A 17,087-nucleotide genomic window follows, 5' to 3' on the forward strand; every position below is an offset into this window, starting at 1 on the left:
ATCAATTGTACACACTAAAAGCATCAGTTAAGCAGTCATCATTTTAGACATGAACAAGCAGTTTGTGGCTCACTTGGGTCTCATTCATAGCTAAAGCTTCCCCTGGCTGGTATATGAAAACATTTATATCCTCTGATCTGATGAACTGGAACCAAGTGCACTTTCATCACACACAAGATACACATTTCTTGGGTATATGCTCTCATGTCTTCCCCAGGGACAAGCCTGGTTCTGCCTCACATGTCACATGAACACACACAAACACACGCACATAAACAGCAGGACTGTCTTGGGTGTGTAGTGTAGGGCTAGAGGGGTCCAGCTGCTCTGTCCACGGTGTGTTTGTATGTATGTGTGAGTGTGAAACGTTTTTATAGGGTGAGTGCGTGCATGCATGCCTTTGCTTGCTTTTGGGTTATCCCCTTCAACTTTTTTCTTCTCTCTTTCTCTGTGTCATATTAAGAATGCACATGACATTGCTGATTCTCTTTGCATGCACTCAATATCTCGTAATAATTACATGTTATGTGTGTCTCAGCGGTACCCAAGGTCTGTCTGTTCGCTTCATATATTACATGGCATTTTAAACGTTTTTTTTTCCACATAGTCTGCATTGGTATTTAACATTGTGACTGGTGCATCTGTATGAGATGGTCCCTTTCCACTGATATTCTTACATTTTTCTATTTCTCCCCCTAATTCATGATCACAAATTAAATGAGGAGCTTCTCAGCAGCACCCTTGGCCATTAGTAATGACAGGGGAGACTAAAGCAAAGCAAATGAGCAGTGTTCATTAGAGGCAGTGTCTTTTAAGATAAGTAGCTAAAAAACTGATACATTGGACTCGCAGTGACACTGTTGACTTTGAATTGAAGTGCATTTCAGTGTTGCCTTGCCTTTGGGTTTAGCCAAGACTAGACTTGCAAGACTGATGCACTCTGTCACTGTGAATTACATTTCTGTAATATGTATGAGTAGGTGCAACAGCGGAAAAGACGTTACAATATTGATGTTTAAATGCTTTAAGAGAAAGTAGCCATGTTCACTCATGTCCTGCTTTCGGGGGGAATATGCCTTTACATTGATTAACAGAATTAAACTTACATAACATTTACCTTGGTGCCCCACCCTTCGGAAAAGGGTAAATTGATAGCTAAAACATTTATTTAAAAGAAAACAAGAGTACAACACAATATGCAATCTAACTAAATGCACTACTCTGCTTGTAGAGTTAGCAGCTTGTTGCTAACTTGATTTGCTGCTCCTGTTGCTTGTGAAGTTAGCTGGCAGACTTTGAACCATAGCTGCTGGGACAAAATAAACTTCTAAACTGCTGCTTAACAGTGCTTGCTCAGCCAACCAGGGAATTTCAGACAGGTCCTTATAAATAAAAGAGTTTGGTGCTTGTGTCCGCCCCAAGCAAAATACACCGTGTAGCCATCAAAGGAAAAAAGGGTAAGAGAGCAAACAATAGGGAACTGGGGCGTAGTCCAGATGATATCAGATTAGAGATATGGTTACAAGAAGTGATTTTGAGTAGAGTTTACGACTGTTAATATAAATTGCCTACATTTCATAGTAAAGGTTCAAGGTTTAAGTCACACAATGCACAAATTCCTCTGTGGAGTTCCACTGGTGACTACATATATTGTTTGTGACAGATGTATATGTATGTATTCATGTGTATACATCTGCCTGTGTATAGCTTGTTGTTCCACCTCAGCACTGAGGTAGACAAACCAGTATGGTGCCGCTTAAAATGGAAAACAGTTCATACTTCTTCCATTCCCCTCTGCTTCTCAATAGTTTTAGCTACACCCCTTGACAGGGTTCACTTCTGCATTTTACCTCATACAAAATACATCGCCATCCACTCTTCTGTCGCATGCCTGCACTTAAACGGAAGTCATTTCCTGCTGACATGGGGGTAAACCTTGCCCGTAATGTGGAAAAAGTGCATTCCTCTGGTGGTTGCAATTTAAGAGCAACCCAGCAACTTCGTGCCCTAATTTATTTTCTTCTAGACCCCTTTCTCAGTCCCTTGCTATTTCATCTTTTCCCTTTCTTTTCCTTCTATACCCCCCCTTCATATTTCCTCAAGTCCCTTGCCTCCTTTATGGTGCCACGGCATGCGTCACCACTCCTCTGGGGCCGTTCTGTACCACTGCATAGTCTTGTAGTTTGATTTTGTAGCACAAAGGATGTCACCACCATCCTGCTGTGTACTACAAGCAACAAGCAAGCGAGATACAAAGATCCGGGGAGCGAAGGGAGGAATATGGAGGCTGCTGCTTTTAGACTAAAGAGCCCCAATGTGCACCGGGATAAATCGGTGCCAGCGTGCAATCCTCAAACTAGTGAGAGAGTGATATCGGCAAAGGCATGAGGGAGAGAATGGATGCTGACAGCATTTAGAACTCCCATGGGAATCTTGTGCCACTGCATCCTATCTCCCCCCTGCTATTGGCCTCCGCTATCTCTCTCGGCATAGCGTGTGTGTCTGTCTGTCTGTCTTCAAGCCTCTCAGAGCGGATCAGTCACCCTTTGCTGCTTCAGCTCCTGGCGGCTTCTCTCCTCATTCCACCGCCATCCGTTCCTCTCTCTCTCTCTCTCTCTCTCTCTCTCTCTCTCTCTCTCTCTCTCTCTCTCTCTCTCTTTTATCCTACATTCCCATTCTTCATCCCACTTTCTCCTAACCTACCCACAAGCCCCTCCCCTTCTTCCCATCTCCTCTTTTAAACTCCCCACAGTTTCCTTGTCCTGTCATCTCCCTCCTCCATCTAGTCTTGCTCTCTCGTGGCCGACCTTCTCCCTTCCTCCCTCCCTTCCTCCCTTTCTCCTTCCCACTCAACTCTTACTCACTCACTGGTTAGGAGAGGAGGAGGATTAGATGTTAACTATATTCCCTGGCAGTTAAGAGGTGACTGCGAGGCGATACTCAAGTGTCAGAGTAAACAGGGTATACCCACAGGGTCTTAAAAGCATTAAAATAGCATTGAACTTAACATTCTGAAAATAAGGCATTTTGATTGTCCTTAACAAAGTTGGCATTGAATTTAATTTTAAGTGGCATTAAAATTTAACTTGGACCTGCCTGGGGGTAGGCCTACCCTGGTTAAGGAGGTTTGACGAATGGCAGAGGGATGACGGGTAGTATTCGGATAGGAAGGAGAGACTTGATGATTGTTAAGAAAAAGAGAGGGAGAAAGAAAGATGTGGTGTAACTCCAGATGGGGCGCGATGCCGACCTGTGGAGGCTAATGTGAATACGTGTAGACAAACAGGGCTAAGAGGGGCCGACAGGCGTGAAATGGCCAGCACCTGCTACTACATAGCAGGTTCCCCAGTCCTCTCTACCCCACAGCTGCATGACACACACACACACACACACACACACACACACACACACACACACACACACACACACACACACACACAAGATACACATTAGTATGTGTCTGTGTGGCCCGTGCCCTCAGTCTTGTCCTGTGCTCCCGGAGGCAGCGAGAGGGATGGATGTCCTCTCGTCTCCTTGCCTCTCATCTTCGATCCTGCTGCTTTGTCACACATGCAGTCGTATCCTACACCCTGCTCTCCCCTTCTCCTTTTCTTTTTCGACTTATCTCTCCCTCGCTATCTTTTTCGCTGCAGTTTGCTCTTTCCATTGCATCTCTCATCCTCTCAGTTAGCATACGCTCTCTCCTCATCCCGCTTATCTCTCTCAGGTTGTCTTTCAGCCTCCGCAAAAAGTCTAGCGCTGATCTCTCTGCTCAGAAAAGAGACTTCTGCCCCCAGAAGTATCTCCCTCTCTCTCTCTCTCTCTCTCTCGCTCTCTCTCTCTTTTATTGCTCGTGCTATCTCTCTTTCCCTCTATCTCAAAAGCTTAACTCTTAAATACCAGTAGCTCTTCCTTAATCACAGCTTAGTACTCCGCATCCCTCCATCCATCCCTCCATTTCCTGCTCCTCTCTCGGGGGTTCTTGTGTGTGGCGTGGCTAACCCAGATTCCCTCCATCGTCTGTCTTGTTTTCTTCCTCCCCCTGCATCGTTCCTCACTAGGGTGGCCCAGCTGCACTTCAAAAAGTTAAATGTCCCCAAATCAATCACCCAAATGGTCTGATGGGCTCTTCTGTTCAAAGGAAAAGAGAAGTCAGGCTTTCTCTCCTATTTTAAATCTCCTCCAAGGAGTCATTTCAAGGGCAAGGGGCCTGGCCATTTTCCCTGCGTTGGGATTGGGTGTCTATGTGTCTGCCTGTATCTGTCTTGCGTCTGTCAGTGTGTGTCTCTGGCCATGCGAAAACAGCCAGAGAGCAGGTCTGATGGAGCCAAGTCTCCCTCCAGCCTGCAGCTGGCCCCCTGCCCACTCCTCATTAGCACATAAACACACACACACACACACACACACACACACACACACACACACACACACACACACACACACACACACACACACACACACACACAATACCAATAAGATCACATGCTGACAAAGAATAGTACTAAGCAATGCTCTAGGTGCAGCCCAACCCAGCGTCAGACCACTGACGAACAGAGTTGTATGTGTGACCATGCATGTTTTTGGGAGGCTGCAGTACATGTTACTTCTGCTCCATCTCCCTCATTACTTGCGGTCACTTGGAGCTTACGGTCGTGCTGGACGTGACTTCACAAGAAGCATGCTGCTTTTTGTCTTCCACAGTATGGTGTGTTTGGGGAGGGGAGGGGTGGGACGGCTTGGTTTCTGTCACTGTAGTTATGCATGTTTGTTTTTCTATCCCCCCCCCCCTCTTGTTATCATCACAGCATGCATATTGCAATTTTCCTGCTGGCTCATCCAACAGCATGTGTTTATAAGATGTCCTCTCCTCACCCACTTAAATAGATTCCACTGGTGCCGTGTTAAGATGCGCTGGGTCTGTCGCGGGTCTGTACCGACAGCCCTGGAGTGGCTCCTTTACATCTATCTCTTGAATCTTTTACAGTGTTGTCTCCAGAAGGGCAGAATAAAACATGAATTATCATCCACAAAAGGCTTTGAGACAGACCTAAGAACTGACTTGAGCGGGGCATTAAAAATAATTGGATGAGTGGAATTTAGGGAGAATTTGAACATTTAAGTTTGAGTCTTAATTCACTTTGATCTGACAGCAATGTGTGGCAGCATCCGTACCCAGGTTTTTGCTTACAGAGATTGTTTCCAATGTCGCACAGGCAGGAGCCCCGCTGAGCCCGAGGTGATAATGCACTTCTTGTGTTCCCGTTACAAGTGGACACCGAGGGCCAGCTCTCACTCTCATGTGTGTGAACAGCGATGTTTAGCACTGCTAGGGGGACAGTAGGAAGGGAGAGGGAGACAGTGTTTCTTGAAGAGGCTGGTGGAAGAAATTGAAAGAAAGGGAAAGAAAATATACTCAGATGAAATTATTCATTTTCTCCCATGGCATCTGTTGAAAGAGCGAGCACAGAGGAAAAGAGCCGAGAGAGAAACGCAAAATATGACGGAAAGAAAACCGCAAATTGGAGAGATGGCAGGCAAAATGGATTTAGAGGGGACGGAAAGAGCGCGAGCAGGAGACAGCTGGTGAAGTAGAGGCAGAGATGGAGAAAAGGGTGGTGGAGGAGGAGGAGGGGGGGAAAACCAGAGAGGGAGATAAGCAGCGGAGGACAGGTGTAGGAAGTGCTACACTTCCATTTCTCCTCTTGAAAAGAACAAGTGTTACAGGAGTAATTCTGTCAGCTCTCTGTACACTTAACAAAAGGGTTTGGCTTCTGGTGGATTTCCAAATGGGAGTGACAATAAGAATGGGCCTGTTTCGCTATACTTTCAAAATTAAGGCAGGGATTTCAACAGCAGCTTCGACTGGTTAATCCTCTGCAGAGGCTCGTGAAAGTGCAGAGAGTGGAAAGGAAAGCTTTAGCAACAGAATGGCTGTCAGGCTAACTTAAAGGTTTTCCAAATGACTTAGAACCAGAGACTTAAATAAAAATTGTATTTGCTTACTACAGCTGATTAGGTTTTGTCGTGAAGCACAATTGCTCCAACATGAAAGAAGCAGAAGCACTTGAGAAAGATGGCTGATCAATAGACTTTTTGATGAATGCATCCAAATGTACAACATTTTTCAAACTGAAAGTATGTTACATGAAAATCAGAAAATACTTGTATTCATACAAAATAAACTACAAGCCCCAAACCTCAATTATTTAAACTGTGCAGTGTGTGGGAATAATATCTATTCAGGCATCAATTTTCCTTTCTACTAAAACTGGGCTTAATCGTCTACCAGCTCTGAAGATAACGCATTGTTTGCAAAAAAACAGCTTATAGAATAAAACTAAGCTTCATATCCTAAGATACTAAAGTGTTCCGTTGTCCTATTGTATTTTTTTTTACAAATTTCCTTGTAAAATGGCCCGCGCCACACGGATAACGTTTTCATTCAAAGTACAGTGAATGCAAGCATGGGTTGAGTTGACCCTTAACTCTGGCAGTGTTAGTGCCGTGCTCCCTGCCCACTGAATAATGGTTGATGACCACATGGGCCAAACAATCATGGTCTGCCCAGAAAGCACTTAGAGCCCTAAACGAATGACCCCTGAAAAGCCTGTACAAAGCATCATCACTGCCATGATTTTCCTTGAGGCTTTACTCGCAAGTAGGGTATTAACCAGGCCTGGTAAAGAATCCCAATACTTTTTGAGCACTGCATGAAATGGCATACAGTACTGAAAGCTTGGCGTTGAATTTTTGGTTAAATTCAGTGTTGTTTCCTTTTTAATGTATCATATTTTATTTAGATATTTCCAAATTGAAATCATTTTGCTGTTTTTAGTCTGTATTTTATTCAATAAGGAAAGTAAGTAAATCGAGAAAAGTATTGCTTTGTAATTTGTACTGAAACATTGGTGGGTTATTGCCAACATAAATCCAAAAACTCTCAAACAACACTCAGCCCTACTCTTAACTTGCGGTTTCCTTCTCTGAAAAAAGCAGTTGTATTGTTTGCAAACACTTGCTTTGAAACATTGTACTAATATCACTACAGAGGGGATGTCGAGGGAGTGGGGGGAGTGCCAGTTCAGAGGGAGCACTATACGGCTGACAAGTCATATGGGACGTCTTCACAGCCCTGATTTAAACACCACTGTCTCCCTCGAGATTCAATACACAAACACAAATACTTTGCATTGCATGGAGCCCTAGTTTGTCTTATATACCCTCCTCAGCCAGTCTGCGCTCCAAGGAAGCCTTTGTTACATTTCAAAGGAACTTAAAATGGCTTCTTCTCGTGTGTCTGTATGTGCGTGTGTAACTTGGCAGAGTCATGACTAAAGCAGAAGTGCTGGAGTAGAAATGGACGCGCGCATAGGACCAACATGCACTTGAGCAGTGCCTGTGGTTTTCACAAGTGGAGAGGGGTTCCAGTCTGTCCCCCCCCTGCTCCTGAGTTCATGGCTTCCAGGAAGAGTTGTCATTCCGCTCTATCGCTTTGTCACTCACTCACTCACTCACTCAACCCGCCCGCCATCTCCTCTTCATCACCCTCCTCCTCCTCCTCCTCCTCCAATTTCCACGCCGAAATCCTCCATCTATCACGATCCTCCTCTGCATGGCCTCCACCTGCTTTGCCTGGCACACATGCCATTCACTCCTCCTCCAGAAAGTGTGTATTTGTGGCTTGTATATACCCCTCCTCCCCCCATCCCCCTTCCTCTGCCCTGCCCTTATTTTGTGCCTTGTGATTTGTGATGCGCCTTTGACAGACCCTGGCCATTGAAGGGCAACACACAGGGAAATATGTCTGGCCACAACGTTGTAATGACGTGGCTGTGGGGAATGGTGGACAGGGGCAGCTCTAAGGGAGAGGAGGAAATGTCAAAGTAAATGTAGCAGGAAGGGGCACACACACACACACACACACACACACACACACACACACACACACACACACACACACACACACACACACACACTATATTTACACTTACTCCTGCCTTCTCTCTGGGTCCCTTTCTTCCTTCCCCTTTTTTGTTCTGTCCCTATCTACCCTCTGGCCCTCTCTCAATGTTACACGCGGTTCTCTTTTTTTCCCTTTCTCAACCATATTCCTTCTTCCCTTTCTCTCCCCACCCCGCCTCTCCTCCCTGCTACAGAGCCCTCCGTGAACCCATCCAACGCTGGCGTGGTGGCGGGGGCTGTGATAGGCTCCCTGCTGGCCCTCCTCTTGGTCGCCGCCCTCATCGCCGTGCTCGTCACCCGCAGCCGCCGGCAACAGCAGGGTTACCGTGCCAATGGCGGCAGTGACATGAAGACGCGCATGTTCGGGGGCGGCAAGAAGGCCAGCAAGAACGGCACGGGCGCAGGGGGCCCGGGTGGGGTCGGAGGCGGCAACAACAACGGGCCCATCTACGTCTACAACGACGGATCCTCCCACCAGGGCCTGGGCGACAAGAACAACCACCACCAGCCTCTCACCATGGAGGGCCAGGGTGTTGCCACTGCGCCCACAGCCCAAGACATCCTGCTAAGCAACGAGCTGGATGACGCAGAGAGGAGGAAGTTTGACGAGCTGGAGGAGGACGAGAGGTACGACCACTTCACTGGAGGAGACCACATCCTGCAGCTGCGCCCGCACGACCAGGAGATCATGGGAGGTTACGTTGACGATGACATGGAGTCCCAGAGGGATGGCTCCGTCATCTCACGGACTGCTGTCTATGTATAGAGGAGAGGAGGAGGAGGAGGAGAGGTGGAGAGGTGGAGAGGAGGAGGAGGAGGAGGAGAAAAAAAAGAAGGAGGGATGGAGGATTCTCCCCAGGATTTTGTGGCTCCAGGGTCTCATCCCTGTCTGATTTGAAAAGAAAGAATAATTCCACTTTTTATTTTTTGAAAATTGATTTGAAACATAGCGTATTATTAATCACGGTGCAGCCCCTGAATGGACTGAATGAACAGGAGGGTGTGGTGGGATATACTGAAAGGAGCGTAGCTGTTATCGGGGCCCTAAGAACTGAAAATCAAACGCAGAAAAGAAACAATTTGTCACCCAACCACTTCTGCTTAAGCTTTCGCTATCACTGGGATCTTGACAAGGACTCTTGACAGACCAAAAGAGAGAAACTGTGTGGTGTGGGAGTGGGGTAATGGAATCATGATACAAGCTTGGCTATAAAAGAGGCAACTCACCTGCATATTCACTCTTATTTCACCAAAACAGTAGAAGTGAACGGGGTTGTCAAGCAGTTGGGTATTGGTAGCTTTTGTCATTCCCCCCTGTGAAGAATCTTTTTGTTTTGGTAGGGCTGTGACAGCAGGTGGGCAGCTTATAGCTGCTGATGAGTTGAATGGAAGATATATGAAGGTATAGTCCATTAACTATCAAGCCCAAAGAGAAAAATTCATGTCTACTGGCAAGCTTTCATTTCTGCTCTCCCTGCCCCAGCTCTAACACTTTTGAAAATCCATGCAACAGTAGACACTCTTGCATTTACAAATTTCAAAAAGAACATTGAGTCCTTGTGTGCTGCACATATACAGAAGCAGCTGAATTTAAGCTTAGTAAGTTAGCAGAGAGTTTGAACCAAGTTCTTAACAAGGTACTCCCGTGCAAACTTGTCGCACGGTGCCTGGAGGAAATAAGCCGGTAAACAAGAGCTGAGGGAATGAGGTGTAGCCAATCTGACAGGGTGGAGGGATGCAGGCGGCACGAGGAGTAGAGCGGGGCACGTCTCTTCTTTTCTCTTCCTCCTCATCCCGGTCTCTTCAGAGCGCTCCTGACAGGAGGAGCTTGATTGGTAATGAGCCGTGAAGTCGCTCGCTTAGCTGGGACCAACAGATTGCCACCACTTATCGTTTATGACGTGGCGATTCCTACCCCCTCCCACCTCTATCTCTCTATCATCCCTCTGTCTGTCTCTCTCTCTCTCTCTCCATCCCTCTCTCCCAGTGTTTATGGGGACTTTATGATTTATCCGGGCCAGTGTCGAGGTCAGGGCCACAGAGAGCAGGGGAGTATTTTACAGCTCCTGGTGTGTCAAACGCCCCACTTACTCTATTCCAGCCAGGCCTGCCCTGACATGCCAGGACTGACTAATCCACCTGGAGTGGCCATGTTCAGATCCCCCCTTGCATGCCTGCATCTCCTCCCATACTTTAGTAAATGGCCGGATGTAACAGACCCCCACCTCCAAAGTACAGCGGCGTTAGGTTAGATAGATTTTCAATACGATCATGAAATATTTCTTCCCATTAGCGGATGTTGTTAATGTAGTGAATTGATCGGCAGACATTAAAGGTTGTGTCCACAGCGAAGCGACGGGAGTCATATTGACTAACGGGCAACAAGCTGCGAAATGGCCCTTTATGATGCAGCTTTAGGGCTGATTGTCTGGTGAATGTTAATTTATCCTTCTAACGAGCCACCGGAGGGCCCGCTCAGGCAAATATTACTCGTGGCTACTGTGCACTCCTGTGTCTTTTGATGCGCAGTGTGTACATCTGCATGCGTAGCCACTGTAGCCACTGGAGGACTGTGATGGACAATCCTAGAGAGAGAAGCTCCTCTTAATCGTGCTTTTCCTGGCCTCTGACCCACTTGGAATCTGGTGAGAATGCGGCTTTCCACAACTGACCTTTTCTAAGGCCCAGTTTAGACCTGGGCTGTAGTTCACTGCAGGTCATAAGTTCAAATGCAGGGTGACCCATTGCCAAAGGCAAGGATGAGTGCGCTTGCCTCCATTCCTTATTATAGCTGCATGTAACCTTGAACTATAGATGTGTGAAAACCTATAGGGTAAGATGGGCCGTATTTGCCATTGTGGGGGGTTGTTAACCTTCAGAGGAGCCGGGAGAGAACAGGAGAGAGACCCAGGAGGCAGATGAAAAAAAACAAAAAACAGAAACAGCTTTCAGTGTTTGAGCACAGTCGAGCATATTGTAAGCCAGTGTGTTCAATAGGATTATTTTTCTAATGGCCTTAGCTTATACATAAGTGCAACTCCTGTCAACCTGGGGTACAGTGAACATGCTGAACACGTCTGATTTGTCACACCCATTCAAAATGAAAATGTATTACTTATGTTTGCACTTGTGTGTCGCCGCTACAAAGAGAAATATGAGTGTAATACATGTTTTTTGGTATGTACATTTTGGTGTGAGGTATCTTTGTGCTATATATGTAAGCATCTCTATTTTTCTTGTGAAAATGTGGATATTTATGAAAATGTAAATATCATATAGATGAAAACCAGTGTTGCCAGTGCTGTGGAGGTAAAGAGGAATGCGTTCTGGGTTGGATAAGCCTGAAGTTCAAATGTCTGAGGGCATTCAGAATGTAATTTTAATCTAATGAATACCTACAGTGTTTTGGGTGTTGCAACATACTGAACTGTCTGAGTCTACCTTAAGCCGAAGAGTCCATTTGTACTGGAGGAAAAAACAATTTATGCTTTTGTTTTTTTGGGGTGGGGGTGGGGGGGGGGGGGTTACATTTATCATTGCCTTCATTTCCACAAAATAAGCACACTATTATTTTATTTTTTGCACTATTGGCTTCGAATTCTATTTGACAGACAGCCTGCACAATGCAAAAATACCCACAATACTCATAATTTATCAGGTAGACCGTAACACCCCAAGCGGAGGCGTCTGAGTCAGCTCTGTATGCGTGTGTGTAGTTGAGTGTCGGTGTGTATTGTGGTGATTCTGGGGGACATCTCTCACTGTCATTGGGGCTGTAACCTGAGTAGCCACCCTTTGTCACCATGGGGAACTGGCAAACTGAAGATGTTATTGTGCACTTCGAAAGGCACTCTCTCTCGCACACATACTGTACATACGCGTACGCAGAATGCAGAGAAACATTCGCCCACACACAAACACCCCTCAGTCACTCTCATTATGCTCACTCCCACAGCCCAACTGTGAAGAAGACACCTCATACCTGACAACTCCTGCCATCTCCTGACATAAGCCCACACGAATGCGCTCGCATAGCTGCACAAAAACACACCTCGCATGGAAAAAAATTAACTTCTTCTTTCTCCACTTCTTGCTCAGTGGTTCTGTCAGCACACATTCCGCGTCCAGTTGCTGTGGAAAGAGCCACAACACATCGTGTCCCCTGCTCCACTGATTTCTATTTCCCCAAGTTGTCCAACCGGTTCCCGTATCAATGAAAAGCTACACTATACATTCAGGGACACACACCTTTCACCCGCTGTCGGAGAAACTGGCTTTTTAGGAAACTGTTTGTCTGTTCCGCCTTTGTTCTACACGGGGTAAAATATAGCTTTCATAAAAATGCCACCGCGCGCTGACCTCCTCCCCACCTCCCCTCCCCTTTGAATGCTTTTAGAGAGTAACAACCTCCTACTCGTTTTTCGACTTTTTCTCACTTTAGCCACCTCTGCCACCACACACACACACACACACACACACGCACACGCACACGCACACACACACACACACACCGTTGCCACCCAAGTAATGCCTGTCAGACAAAACGCTTTCAGAGAAATCCACATTTCTAGCCCTGGTGTAGCACAAAGGTTTCATAGTCAAAATACCCAATATTTTTCTTTTTACAGAAAAGCCACACACCGTTGCTGGTTCTCTGGCTCCAAATATCAGATGACGAATCAAAGCCTTAACATCTCCCATCTCACTCACGTTAAAAGAAAAAAAGGAGGAAAAAAACAATAGGAAATCTCCCTGTGTACATAGTATAAATATATAAATATGTAGCAGATGAAAGAATAACTAATTTATGGTGTCACGTTTGTGTATTTCTCAGTGACAGCAAGCATGAAGGATTTATTTTCTCCTATTACAGCTTTTCCCCTTTGTTATTTTGCAGTGCTTTATAATTTATGTTTTTTGAGTGCTTTATTCTTGACTGCTACGCTGTGATTGCTGCCAAAAATGGCAAATGTGCTTCTTCTATAGAAATGAACTGTATACACACAACGAAACAGTCTTACCCCCCATAAATGTGCTTTTTATAATTGACTGCTCTGTGGAAAAGTTTTCTTTTTTGTATTTTTTAATTTTAATTTAATTTTGGTCTTTTTAAAAGAAAACAAAACTGAATTAGAATTGTCACCATTTTGTCGTGTCTTTCTATATTTTTTCGTATTTGGTTGCTATTAAAGATTTGCTGATTTTCGAAATGTTCCAGTGTTGCTTTGTGTAGTATGTCTCTCCTTTTCTTCCCTCTGTCTCTCGAACACTTTACATTAGCTCGGGTGACTGAGGAGCCAGATTGAATTGAAGTGCCAGTCATTGATTCTCCCTGATTAGAATTATAGATTAATTGATCTGGATATGAAGTGGCCACCCATCCTTCAAACTCCAGACACAGCATCCCTCCCTGTTTGTTCAATTTCCTGGTCTGGCTGTTTGTCTTGTTTCAACAGAGGTGTGATAACAGCTAGGCTTATGGGAAACTGAGGACAGAAATAGGAGAAGCCATTTTGTGGATTGAAATCAATAGACTTTTACTCAACCTCCGCCTCCCACCAGTCCCTCTGATTTGTATGTGTCCTGGTTTGCTGATTTAAAACTTGCTGCCTTGCCTAGTTGTGTGGCTTTTGTTGTTTAAAGGTCACAATATCTTTCAGGTTTTTCCACCTGAGTGCGGATAATGAAGACTGATGAAACAAAGCACACATATACTCTCTTATTTTACGAGACAGATATCTATAGTCATTATATTCAGCAGACTCCAACACCTCTCACGCAAATACTACACACACACACACACACACACATATATATCACACACACGTGCACACACACACATACATACACATAGGCAAAAGGATACAGTTGAGGAATGTGGTGCTGTAGCTTCAGTGGTTTTCCTGGAGGGGAGGCAGTTTGTGTTTTCAGTTGGGGAATGTGCAGGCCAAGCTGAAACTCGGTGAAGGGACCGCCTCTCAAAGGCTGCATTGTTTGAACTGCGACTCAACCAAACTGGTTTGGACAATTTTTTACAGAAAGGCATGTAGGGCGTTGACCTTGTGTGTGTGTGTGTGTGTGTGTGTGTGTGTGTGTGTACAGGTTTATGTGTGTGTTTGAATATGCGTGTTCATGCGTGTATTTACACCTGCCATATTTGGTTCAAATACAAATACCCTCTCTGTGTCCCCCCAATCAGATGATAGAATCCAGTTCTGTTGTTAACATCGCCCTTACAGTTGGTTAACGGTGGTTATGGCAGCGTGTCCTCAATGTTTGTCCGTTGCTTTGATGCTGTCATGTATTCGTGTGCCATCCTGGATCCTTGTCAGAGGCTTCTTCTGTCACTGCACAGTTACTAACTGTGAGTCCAGCCCACCATCTGGCCTCTCTAATTGCTTTGGATTCGAGGCTGAGAGAACTTACACACACAGTCCGACTCCTTTGGTATTCTAGCCGAATGAATAAAAAAAAGAAGAGGAAAAAAGGATGCACCTCCCAATGTGAAAGCGGTGACCCTGTAACTCAGAACCTGGCCCATTTTGAGCTCCAAGCAAATAACCTGGATCTGAAGTCAAAGTGACAGCAGCTACACCAAGCACTACAACTGTGTTCAACATTAGCTTACAGTGATGAGACATGGTGCAGTACCCCTGGGCAATCCGGCTAGCTGGTAGTGGCCCTGTTTATACAAAGTTGTGTGTATGCGTGGGCATCTATAAGACAGAGAATGAGCATGAGTGTGTTCTTTGGTCAAACTGCATGCTAAAGAAGTATGCTCATGTGTTTAGGCACCCGTTGAGTGCTTTGCCGGGCTGCTGACCTATCAGATTTCCACACAGTCTTAGTCTGTGAAAGATTTTTATATATTTTGTTATTGTGTGTATGTGTGTCTGTTTGTGTGTGTGTGTGTGTGTGTGTGTCACCATGCGATGAGCATGTGTGTCACTATGCGATGAGTGTGTGTGTGCTGCATGTTTGTACGTGGCTATATATTTAACTTCAAGCTCTGTCAGCTACAGCCACAGTGTTGATTAAACTTCTGATGGTGTGTGCACATTAGCACACAGACCCACTTTGGGCTCTCTGCTGATAACCGTTCACACAATGCTCCTCATTTAACCTCTCGCCCTCTGGCTCCAGACCTGACTAATAAATCCCAGAGTGAGTGATGAATAGCCAGGACTGTTGCATGGATGTCTGAGTGATGGATGTAGTGACCGGGGCCTTCACAGGGATTAAAGCATGTGTCTACCTTTGACCTCAATTATGAAAGTAGTTCTCTGCATAATAGTTTTACTGGCTTTAAAGTGACTGGCTTTTATCTTCCTGTAGTGTCATCAAAACTCCAGCAGTGTGTCATACAGTCACTCCAGTATTTGTATTGTCCTTTAACTGCCTCATGTATGTGACTCATTTAACTCTCTTACTGTAGTTTAGTAGATAGTCTAGTTTTAGGGAAGCGCTCCTAAACATGTAGACAAGGTAATTCAGGAGTTTTATGGCCAAACAGTGGAATGTTCTCTCCTGGCCAAGTGAGTCAATTGACCTCAGTCCAAGCTTGTGTTTAAACTTTCTCGAAGATTGAAGGAGATAATCCCCCTGTGAGACATGAAGATGACTGGCACAGGCCTGATGGTACATCAAGAGGGGAGATAACAAGCGTCTGGTGATGTCTGCTGGTTTAGATTACTTTTTCAAAGGATGTGTTAACTTGTCCATTTGTGTTCTTTCAATATGTGCAACAGCCATGCTCACGGCTATTTTAGACTTTACTTAGCTACATGCTAACATGTAACAACAAGTGCTGTGGTCACCAAAAGTATTACAAAGGGCGCCCCTGACAGCCGAATGGTGAAGTAAAATACATAACCGCAAAATCCACAGTAGGGCTAATTGCTTGAGGAACTTTGCGTTGCATGTCGTACCCCTCTGTCACCCAAGTGTTCTGTCCCTCTCTAGGGTGAGTATTGAAATACAGGCATCAAAGCCAAATAAGCTTTAAAAATTGTATACACATGATGCTGTATATTATAATTCATAATTGATAAAACTCAAGGGATCTTCAAATCTTCCTCTGGGCCTCATGAACATTGTTGGGAGATTTCAGTCAGGACCAAAATGATGGACCCACCGACAAACATTAGCATTGAGCCAAGCCGCCAACATGGCTACAAATTGTTACAGTATCTGCATTCATTGTTTATGTGTTGTGCATATAAACGGCTGAGATAGAGATAAAGATCTGAGTCAGTGCCGAAACTCCATAGTCATTGTACAAAGTGTAAACAGATCCAGAGATTATACATGATTAAGACAGTTGCACTCCCATGTATTGCTTTCACTGTTGAGATTGCTCATGTCCACAGTTTGTTGTTTTATTGAAATGAAATATAATCAGTATTTCTTTTTAAATCTTTGGTGTGGAGTAACTGATTTTACACTAAGACAGTCGGTGACAAAATGGGGCTTGTTGACAGTTTGGGAGTCTGTATATTACAGACCAATTTGGTATCTGGCTAATGGTTCAGAAAGTTAAGTTAGGGTTAGGTACTTTTCAGTGGGACGAAAAAAAAAGTGCTACTTGTATTTTAGTTTTTTTGGACAGGATTTAATGTCTGCCATAATCCACTGTCTCCTTCGAGTTTGGTTACTTTTATGGAGTTTTTAGTGGATGCTGGGAAGCCGAAAGCTTCTGGCAACAACTTCTTATCCACTGTGTACTCTGCCAATATGCATTATCTTATCACCTAAAGTGTTGACACAAATAATAGTTCTTCCCCTCCTAAATATACAGTCAAGTGCGAAAGTTTGTGAACCCCTTGAGCCTTTTGGAATTTTATTTATTTTAACCATTATTAATTCATTTTTATCAATACCAGTATTTTTTATATGAAATAACAGATGTTTGTTTATCAATTGAACATTTTTCTTTTCCAGAAATCAATTGTTAAAACAGATAAAACAAATTATTTGACGAATGTTGTATGTGCAAAAGTTTGTGAACCCTGAGCTGCATTGCTTAAATCGAGCAGGTTGACACAATCAGGTGGGCCAAATTGGTTGATGAAATAGACCAATGTAATGAGAGATCTTTAGGGAAGAAATTGGGTGGCACTAGATAA

At 44.7% G+C, this 17,087-nt stretch overlaps 1 protein-coding gene across 2 annotated transcripts in view; it reads left to right on the forward strand.

Annotated features, from left to right (window-relative positions):
• Positions 1-17,087, forward strand: part of LOC307260025 (nectin-2-like) — an 88,591-nt gene that overhangs the window by 38,569 nt on the left and 32,935 nt on the right. The window contains exon 7 of one of the 2 annotated variants that reach the window (XM_080040139.1): positions 8,157-11,432. The exons of the other annotated variant lie outside the window; for it this stretch is intronic. Coding sequence (XP_079896265.1) covers positions 8,157-8,728 — 572 coding nt within the window. The 3' untranslated portion in view covers positions 8,729-11,432. Of the gene's footprint in view, positions 1-8,156; positions 11,433-17,087 lie in introns of those variants that run through there. 2 annotated transcript variants of the gene reach the window in all.

The sequence above is a fragment of the Ammodytes marinus genome, assembly GCF_949987685.1.
Source record: "Ammodytes marinus genome assembly, chromosome: 13".
In the NCBI taxonomy this organism is placed as follows: Eukaryota; Metazoa; Chordata; class Actinopteri; order Uranoscopiformes; family Ammodytidae; genus Ammodytes; species Ammodytes marinus.